The sequence below is a fragment of the Leuresthes tenuis genome, unplaced genomic scaffold, assembly GCF_036924035.1.
Source record: "Leuresthes tenuis unplaced genomic scaffold, fLeuTen1.0.hap1 SCAF_7, whole genome shotgun sequence".
NCBI classification, from domain to species: domain Eukaryota; kingdom Metazoa; phylum Chordata; class Actinopteri; order Atheriniformes; family Atherinopsidae; genus Leuresthes; species Leuresthes tenuis.
This window is the reverse complement of record NW_027325361.1, coordinates 36941584-36968210: the sequence shown is the minus strand read 5'-3', so window position 1 is coordinate 36968210 and position 26627 is coordinate 36941584. Positions and strand designations below refer to the sequence as shown.

General features: G+C 43.4%; 1 protein-coding gene across 1 annotated transcript in view; it reads left to right on the top strand.

Moving 5' to 3' along the window:
* Positions 1-344: 344 nt before the first annotated feature.
* Positions 345-26627, top strand: part of slc5a9 (solute carrier family 5 member 9) — a 138416-nt gene continuing 112133 nt past the window's right edge. Inside the window, exons 1-3 of the mRNA XM_072390258.1 lie at positions 345-441; positions 23502-23620; positions 23777-23848. Of these exons, the coding sequence (XP_072246359.1) occupies positions 420-441; positions 23502-23620; positions 23777-23848 (213 nt within the window). The 5' untranslated portion in view covers positions 345-419. The remainder of the gene's footprint in view (positions 442-23501; positions 23621-23776; positions 23849-26627) is intronic.

Here is a 26627-nt window from a genome sequence, read left to right as displayed (position 1 = left end):
ATTTTCTACTTTGGGTGGGAAAAACTGAGAATCAGATATTCAAAAGAGCTAAAAACTAATCTAGTCTAACTAATTTATTAAATTCAGGCAGTCTGGGAGGAGAACAGTCTTAATGGGGTTTTCAGAGGGTGGCAGCAGGTGGGAAGCTGAATATACAGAATTCTAAATGAAATGTTTTGTGAGAAACACAGTAAGTCAGCATTATAGATCAAGGTTTGGCTAATAGCTAACCAGAGACATGTGATTGTCACAATAACAGCCTAATTAATCATTAACAAGTTTTGCATACCTCTGTCAGGTTTATCAGCAGGATAGACTTGTGGTGTTACACGGTAAGAGGAGCTCAAACAATACACAGGAGAAACGCTGAAGGACTGTCTACATACAAAAGCTGCACAATCGGGAAGATTGCGATTAACATGGCTGCCAGTCTCATAAAAGGTCTGAACCTTTCTTTTAGTTTTTTTGGTTGTTGCAAGCTTTATGCACAACTTATTTTATAACAAGTTGTCTCTTTTGACAGAACTGTATATTTCTACTCTTTTTTATACATATATTTTAGAACACTAAAGACAAGAAAACAAAGTTAACTATCAATTAGACAAGTATGTTATGTCAAAAAACGTTTATCCTCACACTAAACAAAGATGGTAAACCACACAATCTGACCTAGACTACAATCCCAAGCTTTTTTTTTCCATTGTGAGCCTGTCCTTTATCATAATTTGTAGAGATGCATTTGTATTGATTTATGGATAATCTTTGATAATAAGAAAATAAGTCAGATGTCTGTTTAAAGTCCGAGTAGTCTATGGAAGTCTTTCTTCTTCCTACTGTGGGTGTGTCTATGTAAGTGTTAGAAGCATTAAAGGAACTGCAACTTGAATTTCCTTGTTTAGTTTCTGGCTGAGAAATCAGTAATCTTGATTATTCTTATTATTAATGTCTTAAAGATTAAGTGAATTATTAGAATAAATGGTAATTTACCACAACTGGGAATGGCTGTGTCTTAGGAAGAATGGCAGTCATCTGCCAATCATGTCACGGCTAGCAAACTAGCCATCTGAGAGCACAGACATTGATGCAGACACTAAACACAAGGAATAAAGGTGAGATTAGAATTTATTAACACCAGTGGAGGGTCAACAGCTGGCTGGTGAATTTGTCCAATGTGGTTGTTCTGTCCTTATCTGTTTTCTGGAGGGGTTTCCAGGTTGGAGGGGGGAATGCTGGCTGTGGTGTAAGGTCCTGAGTCGGTGGTGGGGCAAGCAGGCAGATAAGTGGAGCAGGCAGACAAATGGAATCCAAATGGGGGGGGGGGGGGGAGCCTATCCCACTAGTCATGGGCCAAGAGGCGTGGTACAGCCTAGACAGGTCACCAGTCCATCACAGGGCCACAAAGAGACAAATGAGACAAACAACCACACACACGCTACAGCTCGTTTCTTGGAGGTAGATTTCAGAGGAACGTCTCTTGTGGCCAACCACACCTGTTGACCAGGTGTGTACTGAGGAGCCGGAACACAGGGCCAGTCCACCAAATGGCGGTTGTGCTCAGCAGTGTGCCGTAATGTTTCCCGAGTTTGGACCCACACACTTTGGGCATGCTGAAGGTGATGTTGGACAGAGGGAACCTCCAAATCCCTCTCCTCTTGGGGAAACAGCGGTGGAAGAGGGGGTATTAAGAGCATATTAGATTAGATCAGATTAGATTCAACTTTATTGTCATTGCACAAAGTACAGGTACTGAGACAACGTAATGCAGTTAGCATCCAACCAGAAGTGCAAAACAGCAGTAAAAGTGGTTAAAGTGCAGAATATGTGCGTATGTAAAGTGAATTCAGTGAATAAAGTGAATAAATGCAGTACAGTACTAACAGTTCAGTGCGAGGTTCAGTGGCTGAAGGGGGGGCAGAAGCGAGGGGCAGGAGGGCAAAGGGGGGTTTGCGTGGTAGTCCGCAGTCACTATGTGTGTGTGTGGCAGTCCACAGTCTCTGTGTGTGCATGTGTGTGGTGGGGGGGGACCCTGAGGTTGAGAGTTTAGCAGGGTGGCCGCTGCAGGGAGGAAGCTTTCCCTGAACCTGCTTGTCCAGGAACAGAGCACCCTGTAGCGCCTCCCGGAGGGGAGGAGGTCAAACAGTATGTGGCTGGGGTGAGAGCTGTCCTTGACAATACTGCGCGCCTTCCGCAGGCACCTCTTGCTCTGGACAGTCTCAATGGAGGGGAGTGGCGAACCTGTGATGCGTTGGGCAGTTTTCACCACCCTCTGGCGTGACTTCCGTTCTGCAACAGAGCAGCTGCTATACCATACTGAGATACAGTTGGTGAGGATGCTCTCGATGGTGCAGTGGTAGAAGTTCACCAGGATCTGAGGAGAAAGATGGGCCTTCTTCAGCCTCCTCAGGAAGAAGAGGCGCTGGTGTGCCTTCTTGACCAGGGTTGAGGTGTTGAGAGACCAAGAGAGATCCTCGGAGATGTGGACCCCCAGGAACTTGAAGCTGGTGACACGCTCAACCTCTGCCCAATCTGATAGGACTGGATAGTGTAGTGGTTAGATTGCTACCTTTCATGTAGGTGTCCTGGGTTCAAATCCCCTGCATGAAAGGTTCTACTACCTCCAGTAGGGGTCCTTAGGCAAGACCCCCTTACCCTATCTGCCTACCTGTAAGTCGCTTTGGATAAAAGCGTCTGCTAAATGCATAAACATATATAAACAACATATAAACCATCGATAAGAATGGAGGTGGGTGTGCCACTGAAGTCCACAATGAGCTCTTTGGTCTTCTTGGTGTTGAAGCCAGGTTATTGGCCTCTTCTCTGTATGCCGTCTCATCGTTGTTGCTGATGAGGCCAACCGCAAACTTGATAATGGTATTAGACTTAGAACCATGTACAGGCATGCAGTCATAGATGAAGAGGGAGTAGAGGAGAGGACTCAGCACACAGCCCTGTGGGGGCTGATGGTGTTGAATGCTGAGCTAAAGTCTATGAACAGCATTCTCACATAGGTGTTGTTATTGTCCAGGTGAGCAAGGGAAGAGTGTAGTGCTGTGGAGATGGCATCCTCCGTGCTCCTATTCTGGCGGTAGGCAAATTGGAAGGGGTCCAGTGTGGGTGGTAAGCAGGTTTTGAGGTGAGCCAGGACCAGCCTCTCGAAGCACTTCATGATGGTGGGGGTGAGTGCAGCAGGGCGGAAGTCGTTGAGGCTCTCAGCTTTGAAATGTTTTGGCACTGGCACAATGGAGGTGGTTTTGAAACATGTGGGGACAGCTGCTCGGGCCAGAGACAGGTTGAAAATGTCAGTCAAGACCTCAGTTAGCTGGCCAGCACAGGTCCTGAGCACGTGTCCAGGGATGCCATCAGGGCCAGCAGCCTTACGTGCATTGGTCCTGCTCAGTGCAGCAGACATGTCGGTGGGGGAGAGTGTGAGAGGTTGGTGTCCTGTCGTGAGCACAGCCTTGGTGGTTGGCTCCTGGTTGTCCCTCTCAAAGTGAGCATAAAAGCTGTTAAGCTCATTCAGGAAGGAGGCATCATTGGATGTTGGGGTGGTGTTGGTGGGTTTGTAGTCAGTTATGGCCTGGATGCCCTGCCACATGCGTTGGGGGTCAGAGTTGTTCTTAAAGTGCTCCTCAGTCCTTAGCCTGTGGCTGTGCTTGGCCTCCCTGATGCCCCTCTTCAGGTTAGCCCTGGATGAAGAGTAGGCCTGAGAATCACTAGATCTGAAAGCGGCGTCTAGTGCCTTCAGCAGTAGGCAGACTTCTCTGTTCATCCACGGCTTCTGGTTCGGGAATGTAGTGATCTGTTTGTGAGTGGTGACACTGTTGTTCTGTTGATGCAGGTATTGATGAAGTCCCGCACGGAGGAGGCGTAAGAGTCAATGTCCGTGTGGGAGTCCAGTGTGGCCTGGGTAGCAAACACACTCCAGTCTGTCTGTTCGAATCGCTGCTGTAGTTCAGAGTCTGCTCCCTCTGGCCACACTTTGACTGTCCTCACTGTGGGTTTCACACGTTTGATGAGTGGTGAGTACTTGGGGATTAAATACAAAGAGAGGTGGTCAGACTGTCCAAGGTGGAGGTGGGGGACTGCTTTGTAAGCATCAGTCATGTTGGTGTAAACATGGTCCAAAGTCTTGGCTCCTCTTGTGGGGCAGGAGACATGTTGTTGAAATTTAGGGAGGACAGTCTTCAGGTTGGAGTGGTTGAAGTCACCCGCAACAATAAAGACTGCCTCCAGATGTGATGTCTGTTGTTTGCTAATGGCAGCATGCAGTTCTTCCATGGCCAGTTTAGCGTTAGCATCAGGTGGGATGTAGGCTGCAGTCACAATAGTAGATGTAAACTCCCTGGGCAGATATTCTATCCATGTTAAATGCTGACTCCAAGACGAGGGATTGTTAGGCAAGGCAAGGCAAGTTTATTTGTAGAGCACAATTCGTACACAATCTACCAAGACAGGCCCACCAGGCAGGTTTAGGGGAGAATTCGGGCAGCCTCAATGGATTCCTCCTCCAGGCCGAAATGCCTGGACAGGGCGTCTGGCTTACTGTTGCGTGAGCCTGGGCGATAAGAGATGGAGAAATTGAACCTTCCAAAGAGCAAGGACCAGTGGGCTTGACGAGAATTCAGTCTTTTAGCACATTGGAGATGAGCAAGATTTTTGTGATCAGTCCACTTAATAAATGGTTATTTTGCACCCTCTCACCAATGTCTCCACTCCTCTAAAGTTAACTTGATGGCTAAGAGTTCATGGTTACCCACATCATAGTTTTGTTCAGCAGAAGATAGTCGCTGGGAAAAAAAGGGGTGTGAGCCCTGAGACACTGAGTCCTCAGTGTCAGACCTTTGAGAAAGGACAGCTCCCTGTCCAAACAGAAAAAAATTTTGGTCAGTATCTGGTTGAGTAAGTATCCCATAGTAACCTGTAATATAAGTTAGCAAAACCCAGGAATCTTTGTAACTGCTTACGGTTGGAAGGAGTGGGCCACTCTGCTACAGCCTCTATTTTTTCTGGGTCTGTCTTCACCTGCCCACCCTGTAAAATGGAGCTGAGGAAGGTCACAGTACGTGGAACTCGCACATTTCTCCGCTTTAACGAAAAGGCGATTCTCTAAAAGCCTTTGTAGAACCCTGTGTTCTGCCAGAGAATGAGAGAAGATCAGGATATCATCAAGGTATACAAACACAAACTGATTAACTCTCTTTGCACATCATTGATAAGGGCCTGGAACATAGCTGAAGCATTTGTGAGGCCAAAAGGCATGACGAGGTATTCAAAGTGACCCAGGGGTGTATTAAAGGAGGTTTTCTCCTGAATGCGAACCAAATGACACACATTTTGTAGGTCGCAGCTCCTGCAACTGCTTTTGTTGCTCCTGCAGCTCCTTAAGACTATGTTTTGATGAGGACAAACAAAGAACAGATGTGAAGGCAGGAGCAAGCCAGACTCCGCCCCTGACTTCCTGGAAACCTGCTCAGCCTAAGGCCCAGAAACCACAATAACACAACCATGCATGATCATGACAAATGCCACTTTAAACTTACTGTGCAGAAAAGAAGCTTCATGTTAACCTCACCCAGAGGCAATGCCGACTTCTCTGGACTTAAAGGCATTTAGGATGGACTGTCACACAGTTTCACACAGTTGAAACATGTATTGTGGCTAGACCAATCAGTATTCCAGATCTTTGCTGGAAGAAATGGATGCCGGCTTCAGACTAAAGACCAAAAGGCGCTATTATCAGACTGTTGTCATTATGGGAAATGTCAGATCACTGGGAGATAAAAGGAATGAGCCTGGAGTACTGATGAAGATGAAAGAATATCAGACATAGGTTACACCAAGTCATTTTTCACTGAAACAAGGCGGCAGGAACAACCCTTACAATTGTTAACATGAATTTCAGACTCTGTGGGCAGGCAAAGACTGCAGGAAGACAGGTAACAGCACCTAAAGAGGGATTACAGTGCTTGTTAATAACAGATAATCCTGGACGTGTCACTAAGATGGAGTGTCTCTGCGTCCCAGATGTTGAACTCTTGGCACTGAGTTTCTGTCCCTGTTGTCTACTGAGAGAGTTCACCTGTGTAATCTGCTGGTGTTGCATATGATATCATCAGCTAACTTGTTGTCAAGATACAAAAGTAACATCTTAATCTAGTTATGATGATCTTTGAAGATTTCCAATTGAGTTGAATTAAAAGCACATATACATATAATCATAAAGGAGTCTCTCCTGTATAGATCACAAGTACCCAACCAGTCGACCGCGAGGGGTGTAGTAAAAAAAAATAAAAAAATCTGTAACTGTATGTTTTGTGTTCTTGTAGTTATGCGTTTTTGAACATGTCCACAAAAAAAAGAGAAAAAGTATGACATGACATGCATGACAGGAAGTTGAGAGCTTCCAGTCAACAGTACCTAGCAGCTAGCAATCAGAGCGGTTACGCACTCCTAAACGTTAACATGGCTGAGGGGAAAAGAGCCTAGACCTACCATTTTCACTCAGGATGGAGCAGGCAGGATGGATTTTTTTGTTTATTTTCATTCAACGTCTGTTTGTTTGATCTGCAATGCAACAGTGGCGTTGGCAAAGAAAGGGAATCTGGAGTGGCATTTAAAACGGTAAACGGAAGCTATGAGAGGGATTTCCCTGCAAAACGCCTTTACTCGCTACAAAAGTGCAAGATTTGAAAGCACAGCTTGCAGCACGGCAGTCAATCTTCACCAAACTGAAGACCCAGGGTAAGGCTGCAACTATTGCTTCCTATCGCGTCAGTCACGTCCTTGCTAAACACAAGAAGCCATTCAAAGATGGCGAAATTGTGAAGGAAGCCTTTCTCAAGGCAGCGGATAGCCTGCTTGGGGACTTTAAAAACAAAACAGAGATTGTGAAGGCCATTAAAGAAGTGCAACTCTCCCGCAATATGACTACAAGGCGATGTGAGGGAATGGCTGTGGATATGGACAAGCAACTGAGGAAGGATGCAGGAACGCGTGTGAGTGCTTTTCCCTTCAGTTTGATGAGTCGACTGATATGGTAGATGTGGCTCAATTATGTGTTTTCATCAGGATGGTTTTTGAAGATATGAGCGCCAAGGAAAAGCTACTGACCATTTTGCCACTAAAAGGACACACCAAAGTTGAGGGTATTTTCAATGCTTTCATGGGATTTGTTAGTAAGACTAAGCTGCCGCTCTTTTAGCCGATCTCCCTCACAACTGATGGATAGGGATGCTGCTGCTCCCTCCACCCCCACAGCTGCTTCCTCTATACTGCTTCCACTGCCCAACTGTGATTCCACCTCAATGGCAACTCGCATCGCCAAGCCTCCTCCTCTGCCTGACTGCACCTCCACCTCTGCAGCATCTCTCACCAACAGGCTTCTTCTGCCCAGCTGTACCTCCACCTCTTCCACCACTAGATCTCCTGAGTCAAGCTGCACCTACACCTCTGCAGCAGTTTCCACCGCCGGGCCTAATGAACCCAGCCACACCTTCACCTCTGCAGCAGCTTCCACCACTAGACCTCCTGATCCAAGCTGCACATCCACCTTTGCGGCAGCTTCCAGCACCAGACATCCTGAGCACAGCTGCACCTTCACATCTGTGGCTGCACCCACCACCTGGCCTCCTCAGTTCAGCTGCACCTCCACCTCTGCAGCAACTCCCACCACTTACCCTCCTCTGTTCAGCTGCACCCCCACCCCATCTCTAAAATTGATAGCAACATCACTCCTGTCGCCATCCCTCCGCTACAACCTCTGTGTCTAACTATAGAGGAGGTTGGAGTTTTGCTCAGGAGACTTCAGTCAGGGAGGCTGCAGGCCCAGATGGAATCTGAGGGACTGTGCTGGTCAACTAGCAGTCCCTCTTCATAGGCTCTTCAATATGAGCCTTCAGATTAAAAAAATCCCCTGTGCTGTAGAAAACTTCTTGTCTCATACCGGTGCTCCAACCCCCTATATAATTAGACAAAGAGGATGTCGCGGAGCTCAGGAGACTTCAAATTAGGGCAACTGGTGGAGCTGAATGACTACAGACTGGTGGCTTTGACATCTCATATCATGAAGAGCTTGGAGAGACTCCTTGTTGGTCGCATGAGATTGCAGGTTGCTGAGGATCTTGACCCCCTCCAGAAACACATAGGAGTGGAAGACGCGATTCTGTACATGCTGCATGGGGCATATGCTTATCTGCATGTGCCTGGTTCATATGTGAGAATCATGTTCTTTGACTTCTCCAGTGCCTTCAACACTATACAGCCTCCCATACTGAAAGCCAAGCTTCTAGGTATGGGTGTGGCCCCCTCCCTGGCATTGTGGATTATAGACTATTTCACTGCCAGACCACAGTATGTCAGGATGGGGAGATGTGTTTCTGGAACACTAGAATGCAGTACTGGGGCTCCACAGGGTACTGTTTTGGCTCCTTTTCTTTTCACCCTGTACACATCAGACTTCAGGTACAACTCAGAGTCCTGCCACATACAGAAGCAATCTGATGATACAGCTGTTGTGTCATGTGTGCGCGGTGGACAGGAGAAGGAGTACAGGAACTTGTGGAGTCCATCTATGGCTGGACCAAAAACGTTTTGGACTTCAGGAGATCTAAAACTCCATAAGTCGACATTGATGGAGGGGAGATAGAGACTGTTCAGACCTGGGGGTGGTGCTGGATAATAAACTGGAGTTGTCTGCCAACATAGAAGCAGTGTACAGTAGGGGCCAGAGCCGTCTGTTCTTCCTGAGATGGCTCAGGTCCTTCAATGTCGGCATGACATGATGTGCATGTTTTATCACACTATCATTGAGAGTGCACTGTTCTATGCTGTTGTCTGCTGGGGGAGCTGCACTACAGACAAAAACTGTAGGCGTCTGGACAAACTGGTCAAAAAGGCCAGTTCTGTTGTAGGTAGAAGACTAGACCCTCTCAGTGCTGTGGTGGAGCAACAGATTAGGAGGAAACTGTTTTCTGTTTTGGAGAGTAATAAAGAGGCTCATCTCACTTCATTGCAAGACTGAGAGGTTCAGGAGGTCCTTTGTCCTCACAGCCATAAGGCTTTTTAACAGTGACTACTGACATGTTCTTCTCAAATTTATTCATTTTGTCATTGATTATTATCATTAGCATTATTATTGTTGTTGTTGTCTAGTATGCAATCATTATAAATATTTATAATTTTTTGAGCTACTCTACTAATTTGAATTTTTAGACCTGACAAAACTGTGACTTGACATGAACATGAAAGGTAAGGTGAGGATTTCGCGAGGACTGAGAGTGAACCTGGAAACTAAATACTGGGGAAGGTGATTGGTGACGAGGTTGTTATGGAAGTTTTCAATCGCTTCCTTCCTAATACCTCTGATGAGCAATGAAATAGAGAAACTTACTTTTTCTGCCGGCCAGCTAAGTTTTTATTCTTCGTTGCAAGGAAAAAGATCAGTCCACACCATTCAGCGGCAATGGTATGAAGAGATACAGACAAAAGAAATACAGAGCATTTATACCTGAGGTGGGGGCTTTGTTCTTTAGATGTGTAATCACATCTGCAGGGGGGGCAGGATGCAGTCTTGATGATAATTAAGAAACAGGAGGTTAAAACAATTATCTTGTCTGAGTGTTAATTACGAGGTAAATAGTTTAAAACAATGAGCGTGTCTGGGTGATACAAATGGTTAATGTGGATTGGAGAGTCTGTCAGTCCTGAGACATAAATCATAATTCTCCCTTTTGATTGTTAATTAATCATTACCAGAAAACAAAAATAAAATAAAATAAAAATAAAATAAATGAAGAAAGCTAAATGAAAGGGGAGTAAAATTCACGCAGATTTCAAAATGTATCATCATGGTAGTTGTTTAGAGGAGATCAAAACAAAGCAAACAAAACAACCAAAAGAAAAATAAAATAAAATTTACAGAATGTCATCATCAGAGTCAGAGTCTGAGCTGGGGTAATGATCAGGGTCAGGAATATGAAGAGAGGTTGAATTTTGATCAGCATAATTGACATCGGCATGAACATATGTGGAGGAAGGAGTCATTCCTTTCATGAGCACATTAGACAGGCATTTCAATATGCATGGAATGAGGCTGCAGAGCAAAAAGAAAATCACTACATAAGGGATTATCATTGTTAAAAACCACGCTGGCCATCCTTGGCCCAAAGATTCCAGCCAAGAAAACCATGAGTCATTTACTGCAGGAGGAGTTTGAATGGCATCTTGCATATGTTCAATGATGTTGGTAATATTTTCGTACTCGTCGGGGACATAAAAACAACAAGAGATGTTAAGTATTTTGCAAACACCTCCTTTCTCAGCTAGAATGATATCAAGAGCCAGTCTGTGTTGGATAACTGCTGTTCTAATAGCAAACATTTCCGTGTTCATCAAAGTGAGAGCGGCTTCAGTTTGATTTGCTAAGGAAAGTACCGACCAAGCGAGTCCATTGATTTTGTTTAGGGACACAGCCGTCCCGCCTCCTAGAAATAGAGACCACCCCACATTAGCGTTGGGGGTAGTCCAGGGATCAGCTAGTACATAACCATCATAATTGAAAGGAACACCAGTAATTTCTCTGCGAGCTTGAAAACGTGTGGTGGATTGAATGCTGGTGACAGGAGCCTTCTTATGGAAGACTTTTGTATCAGTTGCAACAATTGATGGATGACAACAGCCAGACCACTGAAATAGAGGTGGCAAATCATGATAGGCCTTCCTACCACAAGACCACATTATTCCTTGTTGGGATGACAGTTGCCTAAAGGGACAGGTAAATCTTGTCATGGTGTTATTAGTCCATCTGTGAGAACAAGTAGTTGGAGTTGTAGTATTCACAAATATTCTAGTTTGACAACTTGATTGGCCTAGATGAGGCCCTGATGATGATGTTGAACAAACACAAGTCTCTGCATGCTGTAGAGGGACCTCAAATGCCAAGTTAGTCGGGGTTGAACGGGAGTCCGCACAGGTAATATTGGGATGTGGAGACACCTGGGCATTATTTCTGATTTGTTGACCAGCAATTAACAACATCATCATTCCCAGGGGAACGGTGCATTTACCGTGATCTTCTCTGCCCCAAGATTCTTTCACATGACCTTGTAATACAACACTTGCTGTTAGAGGTTTCGCTTGCCACCTAGCTGTTAAGGCATGGCACACCCAACAGTCACCAGGAATATTCAGCTCCTTTTTGTGTAAAAGAGCTAGAGCGCACGCACTGTTGTCATTACATTGTCTGAGGGCTTGCTGAACCATGTTGTCTTTGGGATCTGCGACGTTGAAGCTGGAGTGGTTGTCTTCCATTGCAGATGTAACAGAGACAGTCTTAACACCTGACAGCATGTTAGGTGTTGCTTCAGTTGGGTCTGGTGGTCCACTAACTATGACTGTGAGTTGTCTGTACATATCAGAGCTTGGATATTCAATTCCACACCAATACGTGCCTGCATCAGTGGGCCTGACATCAGAGATGGTAATTTGAGCTCCGTTTGAATTTGGGACTTTTGTTATTGTGAAGCGGGGATCTCTGTTCGGAGCAAGGGCTTTGTCCGTGGCGGCAAGGATCAAATGCCAATCGTGTGGGCCACAGGGGTCTCTGCATAGGTATTTGTCATACTTGGCATAATATGCCTGAACCCGTCCCGATCACCAAATTTCAGGGTAAACGAGGCAGGTGAATGTTGCACTTTGTCCTTCAGTCAAAGTGACAGTCCTGGCAGGTTCGTAGGTGTAAGCCTCCATCAGCTGTGCCAAACATGACAGCATCAGAATCAGGTGATGCATGGTGGAGTTTGGTGGAACACGACTAGTTGGTGTTTGTTGAATTGACAGAGTTGATTCCTCGTGTTGTCCTCCTCGGCGTCTGTGCGTCCTTGCACCGTCCTCTTTGGCGTCTGTGCGTCCTTTCACCGTCCGTCCTCCTCGGCCTCTGTTCGTCCTCGTGTCGTTCAGGTTGGCGGCTGGGCTCCTCCGTTGGCTCGGGGATCTTCCTGCAGTGGTTGGCGTGAACCCACGTTGCCCTCTCGGCTATCTTCACAGCGGTATGTGTCATCAGAAGCACCTGGAATGGACCTCGCCACCGTTTGGAATGCCAGTGCTTCCTTCTTAGGTCCTTTATCACCACCCAGTCGCCAGGCTGGAAGTCATGGAGTGATGTGGAAGCTGGTGGTGGGAGGGCTGATTTCACCTGCTGCGAGATCTGAGAGAGAGAAGAGGATAAGTTTTTGCAATATTGTAACATATTGTCCTCACATAGGCCAGTGGAGGGGAGTGGCCTGGTTACAGGTTCTACTCCCAGAGATGGAGGTCTGCCAAAAAGAATTTCAAAGGGACTCATGTTTACTATAGATCGTTTCCGCATTCTCATATGCATTAGAACAATAGGCAAGGCTTTTGTCCATGGCAGTCCAGTTTCCTCACAACACTTGGCCAATTTTGATTTTAGAGTGCCATTTTCTCGTTCAACAGCACCTCCACTGGCGGGGTGATATGCACAATGTTGTCTGAGGTCAATAGTAAGAAATTCACTGATTTGGGTTATGGCAGAATTGACAAAGTGAGAGCCATTATCGCTGCTCAGTTTAGTTGGTATTCCCCATCTGGGAGTAATCTCTGTTAGCAGAGCCTTTGCTCCTAATTGGCAGAACCTAATTGGCTACTCTGGTGTTTTGCTGGAAATACTTCAATCCATTTTGACCACATGTCAACTATTACTAGGCAGTACTTCTTTCCTTCTGCTGGTGACAGTTCTATGAAATCCATCATTAAGTGTTCGAATGGTCTGTCTGGTGATGGGTGAGCGGTGTGTGTGATTGTTTTGGTTTTACCTGCGTTATGCGTTGCACAAACCATACGCGATTGACAGAACTTCTGTGCATGAACTGAAAATCCTTTGGTGAACCAGTGTTGGGTTATGGCATCCATCATCCCCTCTTTTGACACATGGTCCAATCCATGTGTCAATTTTGCGAAATGAGGGAAAAAATGTTTAGGCAGGCAAGGTTTATTATCAGGTCCTCGCCACACATCTTCCTTCTGTGTGGCACCGAAGTGGCTCCACAGCGCTTTTTCCTGTGGAGTGGCAAAAGACTGTACAGCTGTAAGAGATGTGGGAATAGAGTCAGGAATTGATACCAACAGAGTATCAGTTAATGTGGATTGGAGAGTGGCTCTTTTTGCAGCAGCATCGGCCCGTGCATTTCCTTGAGAAACAGGATCTGTGTGGTTAGTGTGAGCAAGGCATTTACAAACAGCAATAGACTTTGGGAGCAAGATGGCATAAAGAAGAGCTGCGACTTTGTCATGATGTAGAATGGGTTTTCCGTTAGATTTTAGGAATTGTCTGTGTTACCACAGAGTGCCGAAATCATGCACAACACCAAACGCATATCTGGAATCAGTGTAGATGGTTACTGCTTTGTTGTTAGCTAGTCTGCATGCCTCTGTCAAAGCTATCAGTTCTGCCGCCTGTGCCGAATAGTGAGGGGGGAGTGAGCTGGAGAGAAGAGTTTCATGGTTAGTGACAACAGCAAACCCAACTCTGTTGTGACCAGTTTGTGCGTCCCGTGAAGCTGATCCATCTACAAAGAGAACCAAATCAGGATTTGTTAATGGTGTTTCTTGTAGATCAGGCCTTGGTGTGCAAGCCTGTTGGAGGATGGCAACACAGTTATGCTGTTCTCCATCGTCTGGTGTGGGGAGCAGAGTGGCAGGGTTTAACACATTACACCGTTTGACAGTAATGTTAGACATTTCTAAAAGTACTGTGTTGTATTGTAGCCAGCGTGCTGTGGAAAGATGGGAAGTTTTTTGTTCAAGTAGAATCATGGACACAGCATGTGGGACCAGGAGAGTTACTTCAGAATAGCCCACAATGTCTCTGGAGGCCATAACTGCCTTTTCAGCTGCCGCCACAGATCTGATACATCTTGGGAGACCTGCAGCCACGGGGTCCAGTTTTGAAGAAAAATAAGCTACAAAACAGAAGTCATACATCCATCTTTTTCATCTACTGTTTGAGTGAACGGTCTGGTAGGGTCAGGCAGGCCCAAAGTTGGAGTGCTTTGTAAAGAAAATTTTAGTTCTGTGAAAGATTGTTCTGCTTCAGGAGTCCATTTGATCTCATCTTTTGCTTGCAGGCCTTTGCCATGAATGAGGGAGGCAAGTGGAGCTTCAAGAATGGCATAGTTAGAAATGAATTGTCGACAGTAAGAGCACATACCAAGAAATGACATCATCTGCTTCTTTGTGATGGGTTTTGGAAGGTTCTGAATTGCATCCACTCTTTTTGGTGAAAGAGTTTTACCTTCAGAAGTGATGACATGACCTAAGAAGACAACCCTTTCCTGGACAAATTGGAGTTTTGTCAAGCTGGCTTTGTGACCAGTTTGAGCCAGATGTTTCAAGAGTGTGACTGTGTTGGTTTCACACTGCTCTTTAGTCGGACTGCAGATCATGAGGTCATCCACATACTGTAGCAAGGCAGTGCCTGGGGAGAGAACAAGAGATTCTAGACTTTGTCTGAGAGCCTCATTGTGATGGTGGGACTTTCGCAGTATCCTTGGCACAGACGTGTGAATGTGTAGCCTCGCCCATTGAAGCTGAATGCAAACCAGAATTGGCTGTCTGGGTGGATTGGAACACTGAAGAAGGCGTTCGAAAGGTCCACCACTGAAAAGAATTTTGCATTGTTTGGAACCTGAGACAAGATGGTGTAAGGGTTTGGAACATGTGGGGCTCTGGGTTGGACTGCTGCATTAACTGCTTGCAGATCCTGAACGAAACGCCATTCTGTTGGTTGGCCTTTATCTCTGATCTTCTTGACAGGAAACAAAGGTGTGCGTACCGGCGAATCATTACATGGAACAATTACTCCTGTTGTCTTAAGAGATTCAAAGACTGGTGTGATGCCATCGATGGCTTCTTGTTTAAGTGGATACTGAGCCTTGGAAGGTCTAAAGTCAGATTTTGGAGTGATGATTACAGGTTCACAATCTTTGATGAGGCCTACATCATATTTACCGACAGCCCAAAGTGTCTTAGGAACTTCTTGTAGGGCTGCGATATGTGTGGATTGATGTTCGGACAAGCAAGAAAAAGATGTTTCTTGCTAATCGGCTGCACGCTTACATGACTCCACAAATTGGCCCAAATCTTCCCAATTATCTGATGTGTGTTTTGCGAGAGGGATGTGTGGGACTGAATAGTCCATGGTGTACATGTTACATTGAGCTGGTGTGAGAGAGACTGACACAGCGCATTTATGTTCTGTCCAAAAAATGTGTGTCAGTGTTAGTTTGTCAAACCTCTCCCTTAACCAGCTTTCCTCGTATGATTTGTCAGATTCTGGTGACAGATGGGAGGTACACTGCAGGTCTTCTTTGGCCATGAAGTCTGTTGAGGCTGTTGAAATGGTGTTTTTTGCTGAAACAAACTCAGGAAAGGTTGTTAGTGGTTGCAGTTGCCATTGATATGCATATGTCATGTTCGGGGAGTGGTGGACAAAGGTGTGCGAAGCATTTGGTGTCAGGTCAGATAGCCTGAGGACTCTGACACCTTCTGGGGTGGAGATTAGACAAAGGCCTAATTTGCACATCAAGTCCCTGCCCATCAGGTTAATAGGACAGACTTCAGAGAGCAAGAATGCGTGTTGGAAACTTGAATGTGACTCATCTACACATTTAAGTGGGATGGTTATGTTCTCTCTAATTGTTTGACCTGATGAGCCAATAGAATACACATTATTTCCACTTAGCTTTGGCTTTTTTGTGAATTCTGAAGTTTTTATCACTGAATGTGTGGCTCCTGAATCAACTAAGAATACAATGTTTTGTTCTGCGATGTTCAGTGTGTGTTCTGGAAATTTCTTAAAATGATCAGATGTGTAATGAACATATGTTAGGATAATTGCATGTGTGCTGTGAGAGCTCTCAATAGATTGTGAATCAGTGTGGTCACCGTGTGTCTGTGAGTGTGGTGTGATACCTTCCTCTCCATCCACAAGTTGGTTGGGCTTCTCAGCAGGAATCCATCCCCTTCTGGCAACCCCCAACCACCTTCAGTCCGACTTGTTTGCTAGTGCCGATGCGGTGTTTTTGTGACAGTCACGTTTCCAGTGTCCACGTTCCCCACAGAGGTAACAGATATTCCGTAGGCTGCTCTTGTTGTTGCCACGTCTTCTTTCTTTATCTTCATCCTGTTTCAGTTCATAATCTCGGACTGTGTTATACATGGTTATTGCTGCCATGTGCATCTCTTTTTGTGTTTTCTCTTCTTTGTCCCTTTTATTTAAGAGTATTTGGTCATGAGCATGTATGGTATGTCTGCGAAGCTCAGACAGGCGCGCATCATTCCAACCAATACAGGATGTTTTCACAGCTGAGGCAATGTTTGGTTTTAGTCCACTTAAAAAACAATTGCAGAGATGAATTTCCCACACATCTGGAGCGTTGCTTAACTCACCAGGTGGTTGAATGCCACTGTGGATGTTGAATACCTCTGGGTGAGATATTCATCAGGGTTTTCACCATCCTTTTGTTTGCAGGCGGTGATTTTCTCCATGTTAACTTTTACAGGGAAGGCTTGAGTAAATGCACGGCAGAGATGACAGACAGCGTCTCTGTACTGGGCATTAGACTCATCTTCCCAGGTGATGTGTTTGCAGCGGATGTCAGCATTTGATGGGAATTTTCCAGCTATCTTTTGCCAGTCTGTGGGTTTCATCTTGGTGATCAGGAGTCTCTTTAGTTCATTCATGGTGGGTTTAAATTCTTGGCAGAATGTGAGGAATTGTTCAGCAAACATTTTACCTGATGTTGTGGGGTTGGGTAAATGCTGAGCGGCTGCTGTGATGTCCTCAGAGGTCCAGGGACGAAAAACTAAAGTTGCACCTTGTGGTCCGGATACTTCAACCATGGGCATGTTGAAGGTTGTATCTTTATTGGGATGGCGTAGTCTATGTGCAATTGGAGAAGAGTGACTGTTTGATGAGTCTTGTGGTGGAGAAGACACTTCAGGATGAGCTACTTGTAGTTGTGGCATGATGGGGTTATCGCCACTTCTTTCGCTGGCATATGGTGGTGGAGCTGAAGAATGAAGAGGTGGGTTGCCATCAAGGTCTGGATCCAGCTTCAAAGCCGCCAACTGTGGATACAAAGAAGAAACCTGAGTCTGGTGCTCTTTGTGTGGTTGAAAGTTGCTTCTCATTAGTTTAAATTTTTTCACATGAGAAAGGAAGTTGTTTTTGCATCAGTTTCTTATTTCGTCTCTCAGCTTCAGCTTTCCACATATCTAAACATTCTTTTTGCCCTTCCATGATTTCTAATTTCTTAACAGAAATTTTGTTTTTTCTTCTCATCTCTTGTTCTTTTTTTTCAGGTTTTCTTCTAGTTTTTCTATATTTTTTAAACTAAGGGACCCCCCTATTGGGAATCCGAGCTCATTTGTCCATAAATTTAAATATTTTAAGCTTTTATCCCCAAATCTCTTTTTCATAATTTCCACAATTGGCCCCTCCGCAGACTGAACCGCTTCTACGGAAAATTTACTCCCCATTCTGAATGAAGAGGTCGTATGACGAGAGCCAATTAGTTATGCTACAACTGGCAAAAGCGACATTTCGATTTAAGCTTCAAATGACGAACAAAGCTAACTGTTTTGATTGCTACAAACAGATAAATAGCGACATTTCGATTTCAGCTTCAAATGACGAATAAAGCTAACTGTTTTGATTGCTACAAACAGATAAATAGCGACATTTCGATTTCAGCTTCAAATGACGAATAAAGCTAGCTGTCTCGATAAGCTACAGACAGCTAAAAAAGCTGGCCAACTGTGAAGACTATGAGAAATGAAATTGTTGTCTAATTAAATTCCAAATTTGAAAGAAAATGCATTAAGTCAATATTTCAACACTCACCAGACGAGTTTTGCTGAACTCTGTTCTTGGAACCCCGGTGGCAGCGACTCAGGACGTGTTACCGGTTAGCCCTCCCGTCTCACAAATTAATCGAGGTTCGGAGGCTGTAAATTATCTATTTCTCCAGGATGGCCTGTCGCTTTCCGTGCCTTGTCCTGAACGGCTGCTCACGGCTGTTCTTTAGATGTGTAATCACATCTGCAGGGGGGCAGGATGCAGTCTTGATGATAATTAAGAAACAGGAGGTTAAAACAATTATCTTGTCTGAGTGTTAATTAAGAGGTAAATAGTTTAAAACAATTAGCGTGTCTGGGTGATACAAATGGTTAATGTGGATTGGAGAGTCTGTCAGTCCTGAGACATAAATTTTACCATCACAAGGTGCAGCTGTGAAACAGAAAACAGGTGACTTGAGTGAAGCTAAGTGACAGGTGAACAAAACATGACAAGAGATTAACCTGGAAACATGACAAAAACCTGAAAACATGACAAAAGAAAACTTAAAACGTGTGACCTTTCTCAGCTCCATCTTAGAGGGTGGGCAGGTGAAGACAGACCCAGAGAAAATACAGGCTGTAGCAGGGTGGCCCACCCCTTCCAACGAAAGCAGTTAAGAAGATTCCTGGGATTTGCTAACTTCTATCACAGGTTTCCGTAACTAAAGTGTCATTGCCTCACCTTTAACCAAACTCACCTGTCAAGACCCCTTTCTCTGGTCCTCTGAAGCTGCACAGGCATTCCAACTCCTCAAGGACAAGTTCACCTCTGGACCCATACTTACTCAACCAGATCCTGTAGGCTGTAGCAGAGTGGCCCACTCCTTCCAACCGTAAGCAGTTACAAAGATTCCTGAGTTTTGCTAACTTATATTACAGGTTACTATGGGATACTTACTCAACCAGATACTGACCAACAATGTGTTCTGTTTGGACAGGGAGCTGTCCTTTCTCAAAGGTCTGACACTGAGGGAAAACTTCACCCATTTTTTTCTCAGCGACTATCTCCTTCTGAACAAAACTATGAAATCTTAGCCATCGAGTTAGCTTTAGAGGAGTGGAAACATTGGTGAGAGGGTGCAAAACAACCATTTATGAAGTGGACTGATCACAAAAATATTGCTTTTCTCCAATGTGCTAAAAGACTGAATTCTCATCAAGCCCACTGGTCCTTACTCTTTGGCAAATTCAATTTCTCCATCTCTTATCGCCCAGGCTCACACAACAGAAAGCCAGACACCCTGTCCAGGCATTTCGCCCTGGAGGAGTAATCCATTGAGGCTGCCCGAATTCTCCCCTAAACCTGCCTGGTGGGCCTGTCTTGGTAGATTGACAATAAAATTGGGCAGGGTTTGACCCTAGACCCTGACCCTGGGACTGGTCCCTCTGACTACCATTTTCTTCTTGCTCTGGCCCGCTCTGCAGTTATCCACTGGGCCCACAGTGCCAAGTTTGCATGCATCAGCGAAACATCACGCTCCTCCAATGCTATTTTTGGTGGCCATCCCTTGAGACGGACACCAAAGAATAAGTCATCGCTTGCACGATCTGTGTTGTTGCTTGCACTATCTGTGCAAGCACCAACTGCCCACCATCTGTTACAACCACTGCGGTCCCCGGTCGGCCGTGGTCGCACATACCACTAGACTTTGTGACTGGACTACAACATTCACAAAGTAAAACCACCATTTTCACCATCATAGACCAGTTTTTCTTTAAGGCTGCTCATTTCATCCTCCTCAGCAGACTTCCTTCTTCCTCTGAAACCTTCAAATTACTCATTAACCATGTTTTCTGTCTCCATGGCATTTGTTCCAACATGGTGTCCAACCAGGGGCACCAGTTCATCTCTTAGGTTTGGCAAACTTTTTGTGTTGCTTTGGGGGCAAAAGTTTCTTTGACTTGTTGAGTTTTCTTTAACCAGGAACTCGAGTCCGCCCTCCGTTGTGTCTCCACTAACAATCCCTCGTCTTGGAGTCGGCATTTACCATGGACAGAATTTGCTCATAATACCCCCACTTCCACCGCTGTTTCCCAAAGAGGAGAGAGATTTGGAGGTTCCCTCTGTCCAACACCACCTCCAGCGTGCCCAGAGTGTGTGGGTCCAAACCGGGAGTGGCTCAACCAGGAACTAGAGGCTGCCATCCGTTGTGTCTCCGCTAACAATCTGGAACACTCTGAATTCCCATTCTGAGAACTAGCATTCATTGTCAGATTCCTGTTTCCCGTACCTGACTGCTCACCCTGCCACTGACTCAGAACCACAGCACCACAGCCAATATCCTCCCCTTCCCTTCTGGATTCCCACCTTGATAGAGTAAGAACTGATCATTACCATTGTCTGGACATATTACCTTATCGGCTCTTCACTAACTGTCTTCATCCTCTCTCAGAGTTCCACATTTACCTGGATCATCCCTCTGACTTCCAACACCACACATCTGTAAATAAACTCTGTTCTAACTTCCAGCTGTTCTAAATCTCCCAATGTACTGTATCTGCTCTTGGCCTTTATGTGAGTCATCTAGGCACCTAGCTGTGACAGCACAATCTGGCCAAAGAGATGGACTCAGCAGACACCTTCTGGTTAGCTCTGACTAAAGAAGGAGTCATGCTCAAAAAGCATGAGAAGGTTCTACTCTTACTAAACGAACAACAAGGCTCAAATAACCAATGTCTCAATCAGGTTTTCAAATTGCTGCAAAATATTTATAAGCACCTGCCTGCTTCCCCTCCAGGCACATTACCACTAGCCAACCAAACAGTTCTGCCCTCAGCCAGCCATTATTTTCCGTCCGAGTCAATCTTCCGTGACACTTCCTTTCCCACCCCGGACCACTTCTCTGGTGATATCATCAAGTGTGGAGGCTTCCTGTTTCAGTGCTCATTAGCTTTTGCTTATCCCCCACATTTCTTCTCCACTGACTCCTCCAAGATCTCCTACATCATGGGGTTACTAAGAGGTAGAACACTAGACTGGGCATTAGCCTTTTTTTTTTATCAAAATCTATTGATTCTGATCATTTTACTTCCTTTCAGGAAAATTTTAAGAGAACATTCAATCACCCTTTTCACAAACAGAATGCTACCAAATGACTATTAAATCTAAAACGGGGAAGTCAGTCAGTGGCTGAATTCATCATTGAATTCCACATCGTGGCAGAGGTAACAGGATGCCTGTCAAATGCTCTTCAGAGGGTTATTTTTGAATGCATTTAATGATCAAATGAAAAACCAGTTGGCTTCCAGAAAGGAGCTGTCCTCCTTTGAGGATCTCATTACCTTGGCAATCCAAATAGACACTCAGCTAGCTGAGGAGAAGAGGGAGAGGACCTCTCGCACCCTACTACCACCACCACAATGGACATTTCCCAATTCTTCCACCTCTTTACCTTCCACTGGACCCGCCTTGCTAGAATCACCCGTCGTAATAGGAATTCCCCAAGTTCATGGTGGGTCTGGAGAAACTCATGACTTAGGAACGACTTTGCCGGTTATGGGCCAATGAGTGTATATTGTTCCTTTCAAAATTATTTTTCTGGAGTTTTCCTTGGATGCATTTCAATAGCAGATATCATGGCACAAGGGATTCACTTCAACACTTAAAACATGAATAGATAAAATAAATGAATCTGTAATTATCAAAGTAAAAATAATGCCAAGATCATACAGAATCAAATCATACCAAAACAAGACCTTGCGATGATGATATGGATTCCAACCACCAGCAGGTGGCGCTATAGATGAATGTCAGTATGCGCATATGTACGCAGTCAGGGCAGAGTCCCGGGCAAGCCTATGAAGTTTGGTGAAGATCGGATAATGTATGCACGAGTTATAAGTGACTTTGTGTTTTATGGCGAGCAGTAGCGAGTTGTCAATGTTTGAGGGTCTGCCACGGCCACACCCTTCAGACTTTGGAAAAGATTTTCCTAACTTTTAATCCCCCATGGCTGAAGAGTAACCTGACCAAGTTTGAAGCCGTTAGCATTAAATCTGTAGGAGAAGTTCGATCATATGCGAGGTGTGGAAACAGGCAATAGGGCACCAATTTGCATCGTCCGCTTCCTGTGGACCTGGCAACATGACGTCAAGAGGCTTTTTTGTGCGCCTGGGCATGACGAAGGTGTGTACTGAAAGCTCCACGGCACGGGTATTTAGTAAATGAGTAGGGGGCGCGACAGAGCAATTATGACACAACTACAGTAAAATATAAAGGCACACCAGGACTTGACGCGCATGGCAAAATTGATGAGTTTTGGAGCATGGGAAAGCACTGAAAAATATGATCAAAGTGCAAAGAAGAAGAAGAATAACGCTTTGACTCTGGAGGCTTTTTTGTGTGCCTGGACATGATGAAGACATTTTGAAAATTCGTAGGGGGCGCCACAGAGCCATTTTGCTCCGACCACACATGTTATTCTTTACATACGTACGAGGTCGTCAGCGTGGACGTGTGTGCCAAGTTTCATGACCTTGTGATGATGGAATGACTCTGGTTACCACCCCCAGTCCAACGGGCAGACGGAGTGGCTTAATCAGGAGCTCGAGGCTGCTCTCCACTGTATTACTGCCAACAACCCTTCGTCCTATGGATCAAATATGTGCACAACACTATCACTTCCTAGGTATCAATGATGTAAATATGCATATTCCTTCTAAATCATTTTATTATTCTATGCTACATTAATTTATTCTTGTTTTACTGTTTTCTTTTTATATTTATTTATTTTATTTATTCATTTTATTTATTCATTTTATTATATTTATATTTACTTTTATCTTTATTATATTTCCTGTCATGTAGATAGCTGCCCTTCCTTTGTTTGGCTATGCTGGAGGTTTTTTCCTGTTAAAAGGGAGTTTTTCAGCTCTATTTTTACTTTGTGCATGCTCAATAAGTTAAAAAAAAGAAAGTCAAAAGCGAACTTTATTGTCAATCAAGCTTTATAACAGTACATTGCAAGCAGACTGAAATTGCATTTATCTGACTCAATGATATCAACTCATGACATGACAGATGATTAAATTAAAGAAGATTTGATGCATTTGTTTCCTTAGCAAGACAATGTTTTATGAATTGGCAATATACAAATACAATAATAATGAATAGGACTTATTGGGAAAATAACAAACTTTATTAAGTTGGATTACAAGTTAATTAGAATTAATTGGAGTACATTTGACCATATTTGGACGGAAATGGATTTCATTTTTAAAGATTAGTTTTATTGTAAATATCCCAAATAGAAATAAACTGAATTCAATTAAAAATAGACAGAATAAAACATGAATGTGTAAAAAAAAATATTCCTGTCTGCAATTCAACAATTCAAACTAAATGCAAGAATTACTGTTGTTTGTTGTTCTTAATTGACCATACCATCCCAACTTTTTGCAATTTGGGGTAGGGGTTGGACATCAGTGTGAAATAGGTTAAATTTACTGTTGTTCTTTAGCCTACTATGGATAATTTTGAATCATTTATAGTGCAACACATATGGTGGGTCTGTATAGGTAAGATGTGTCAAGAATTGACAAGGAAAACTGTCATATTAAAATTCTATTAATTTTCTAATTTGTAGGCAGGAGCTTTTTTGGGTTCACAACAACAGAACCTCCTGGAACCAGTCTCAGTGTAGATATTGCTGATATTGCTGTGGTTGTCCTCTACTTTATCATTGTCTTGGTGATTGGAATCTGGGTAAGAAGTTACACAATTTCTTTGTACACTTTATACACAATTAAGTGAAATTTCCAATGTGAAACTTGACTGGAAATGTGTGACATTTCATGTTTAAAGGATTTTAGGTACTGCTTTAAGTGTACTAGTGCCCTTCTTTACCTCTCTCTTATATAGGCATCAATGCGAGCCAATCGCACCACTGTTGGGGGCTACTTCTTGGCTGGCCGCTCCATGACCTGGTGGCCTGTAAGTACAATGCTTTTCTTTGATGTTAATATTTGAAAGCAGAGTAAGAGGTTATTGTTAACAAACTTAGTATTCGAATGAAGCAACCCTTTCAGTTTTGTTCAGAAAATGATAATCAGCTAAATTAAACATAATTTAATTATTTCTCAGCAGCTGCATTCTAAAATACAAACAAAAAATCATATCTCAGAATTCCTTCATTGAATTCTTTTATTTTTGTTCTGCAGAATAAAGAGAAAAAAAGAGAGTTATCCATTTATTAGATGTCTTTCTGGTCTCTGACACATAAATTTCAATTATTTAATGAAGTAGGGGCTGTTAAGAGGTGGTCTTTGCTGTGTTAAATAAAAGTCAGTATCACTGAGAAAAAAGGTAAAATATTATTTTTATGTCAGTCTCTTTTTAGACAACACATTTTCTAACACATTTGATTACTTGGTGTATTACACTGGCTGTGCTGTTTTTACAAGCAACGAAGATGATTAACAATTCATCATAAGAAGTCCTGATTGTTATCTTATGAAAACACATAAATGATTGTGTAAAAGCAATAAAAAATAAAGTAGTTGAATGTAATAGGCCAATGGTGATGTTTGATTGGTCTTATTGCTTTAAGACTGTCAGTTCACAAACATCTGCTGCTTGTCAAGTAAAATGTCCCCTGCTTTAGAATCACAATTTAGGCAACCTTTTCAGCGCTCAATGAAGAAAAATGCTATCTTTGCCTGCCCCGTCAAATGTAATGTAAGGGTAATTGTGTCACAAATGCACAGAACATAATCTCATTCAGTGTCTGAGGAAGGATTTCATGACTAAGCTAATTAGTTTTTCAGCTTTTTAGACTCTAAAATACCAATCCAATGTAAGGAGCCACAATGATAAGAGCCCCTCTGTTGGGTTAATTGCTGAAGAATTATTTACAAATAAACATAGTCGTGCATTTTATCAGAAAAGAAAGGGAACATAGGATAAATGTTTTCTGTTTTTCTATTTGTGATCTTCAAGAACTCAGTGTCATCGTACCTCAGCGGATAAAGACACAAGTTTTCAACCTCTGAAATTCCTATAACATACTGATAGATCGTAAGCTGTTTCCTACACAACTTTGCTGTAGATAAAAGTGCTGTGTATTACTGCATCAGCCACATAGCAACAGAAGCAATATACAATCATTGTAAATATTTTTTTTTAAAAAGAAAAAACTGACTAATTTGGAATAAAGTATTTTTTTCTATTTCTAGCCTTGGGAAGCTAAGATTGTATTTTTATTGAAGCAAAGCATTTTATGCTATAGAAATAACTAGGAGTGTGACGATACACGATATTGGGTTCACGAAACAAGACGAGACGACATTTTAAGAAAACTACAATGACAAAATATATGACTGGACCTACAGACTTTTATTTAACCGAGTTGCACATGCATTTTGAAATAAGTTTATTATTACTCTTTACATGCATGATGTAAGCAGGAGCTTTTAATAAACTTCTTCTTCCACAAATTGAAACTAAAACTAAAATTTATAAAATTTAAAATGAAATAAAATATTTCTTTCTTTTTTGCAAGTTCAAACAATTTTATGTGCAAAACCAAATCAAACTCTGTCAATACAGAGTGCAAATAGTGCAAACACAGCCTGACCAAGTATGTCACGGACAACTTATCAGTCACTCTGCTGCCATTTATCATTTCCGCCGGGTACCCAAAATGCTGCCAAACAAACGATTTGAAAGTGGCAGGGGAATCTTCAATGGTAATACCGGTATTTTCCGATGTCATTCTGGCTGCTTGCTGCTATAGATATATACACGTAGATGCTGCATTCGGGCTTGTCAGGCACGTCAAAGCGGCCGCCATCTTGGGACAGGGTTTCTGACAGCAGTCAGACGGTCAGAGCTGTGCATCTGGCACTATGCCAGACCTTTGTGGCGTTTACGGATGGTCCTGTGAAAGAAACGCTGAGACGAAGAAACTTGGAATAACATTTCACAAGTAAGAAGTTGTTTTATATTATTTAACTGTTATGAACGTGTTGAATTTGATTATTTGATCTGTTTAAGATAACATAAATTAAACTAGCTTATTACTAGCTTACGTCAGGACAAGAAAATTATGATGAAAGTGACATTTGGCAATCAGCCACTGTATATAACTGTGCTCAGCAGGCCATGTTATTCCTAAATGATCTATTGAATCGGTTTCACAGCACTAACATGAACTGCTAACGGAAGTTATGAACCTGAATTGTAGCTCCATAAGCACGGAGAGCTCAGCGTTGTTCAGATGGAGCTGTTTTGTGTAGGATTATAAAAGATAACTGGAAGAGGCAGGCATGGGCAGCAGCACTTAGGAGGAGAGGTTTTATCCCAAAGGATGTTCAGTCGTCTGCAGCTGTCACCAGACTTTGACAGGACTGGACTCAGCTGTTTAAAGGAAGGAGTGAAACCATCACTTTTTAATTTTCCTGACCATCTTTGCAAAGTTGGTGTCATGACAAATTCTCATAAAATCTTAATATTTCACTAACACAACGCAGTGCCCATGAAATTATGATAAAATACACTGAAAAAGACAACACATGATTGAGTTATCCTTAAATACCTGAAATCTTTGTCTGAATAATATCACTATAGACGGACCTGAATTACATACCTGATAAAGGCTCTGTGAAAAACAAAATTATTACACTTACCTGGTGTTGCTGAGAAAACAAAATCAGTTCACACTAACCTGAAGAAATACTGGAGGACAGGCATGTCAAGAATAACTCAAATCACA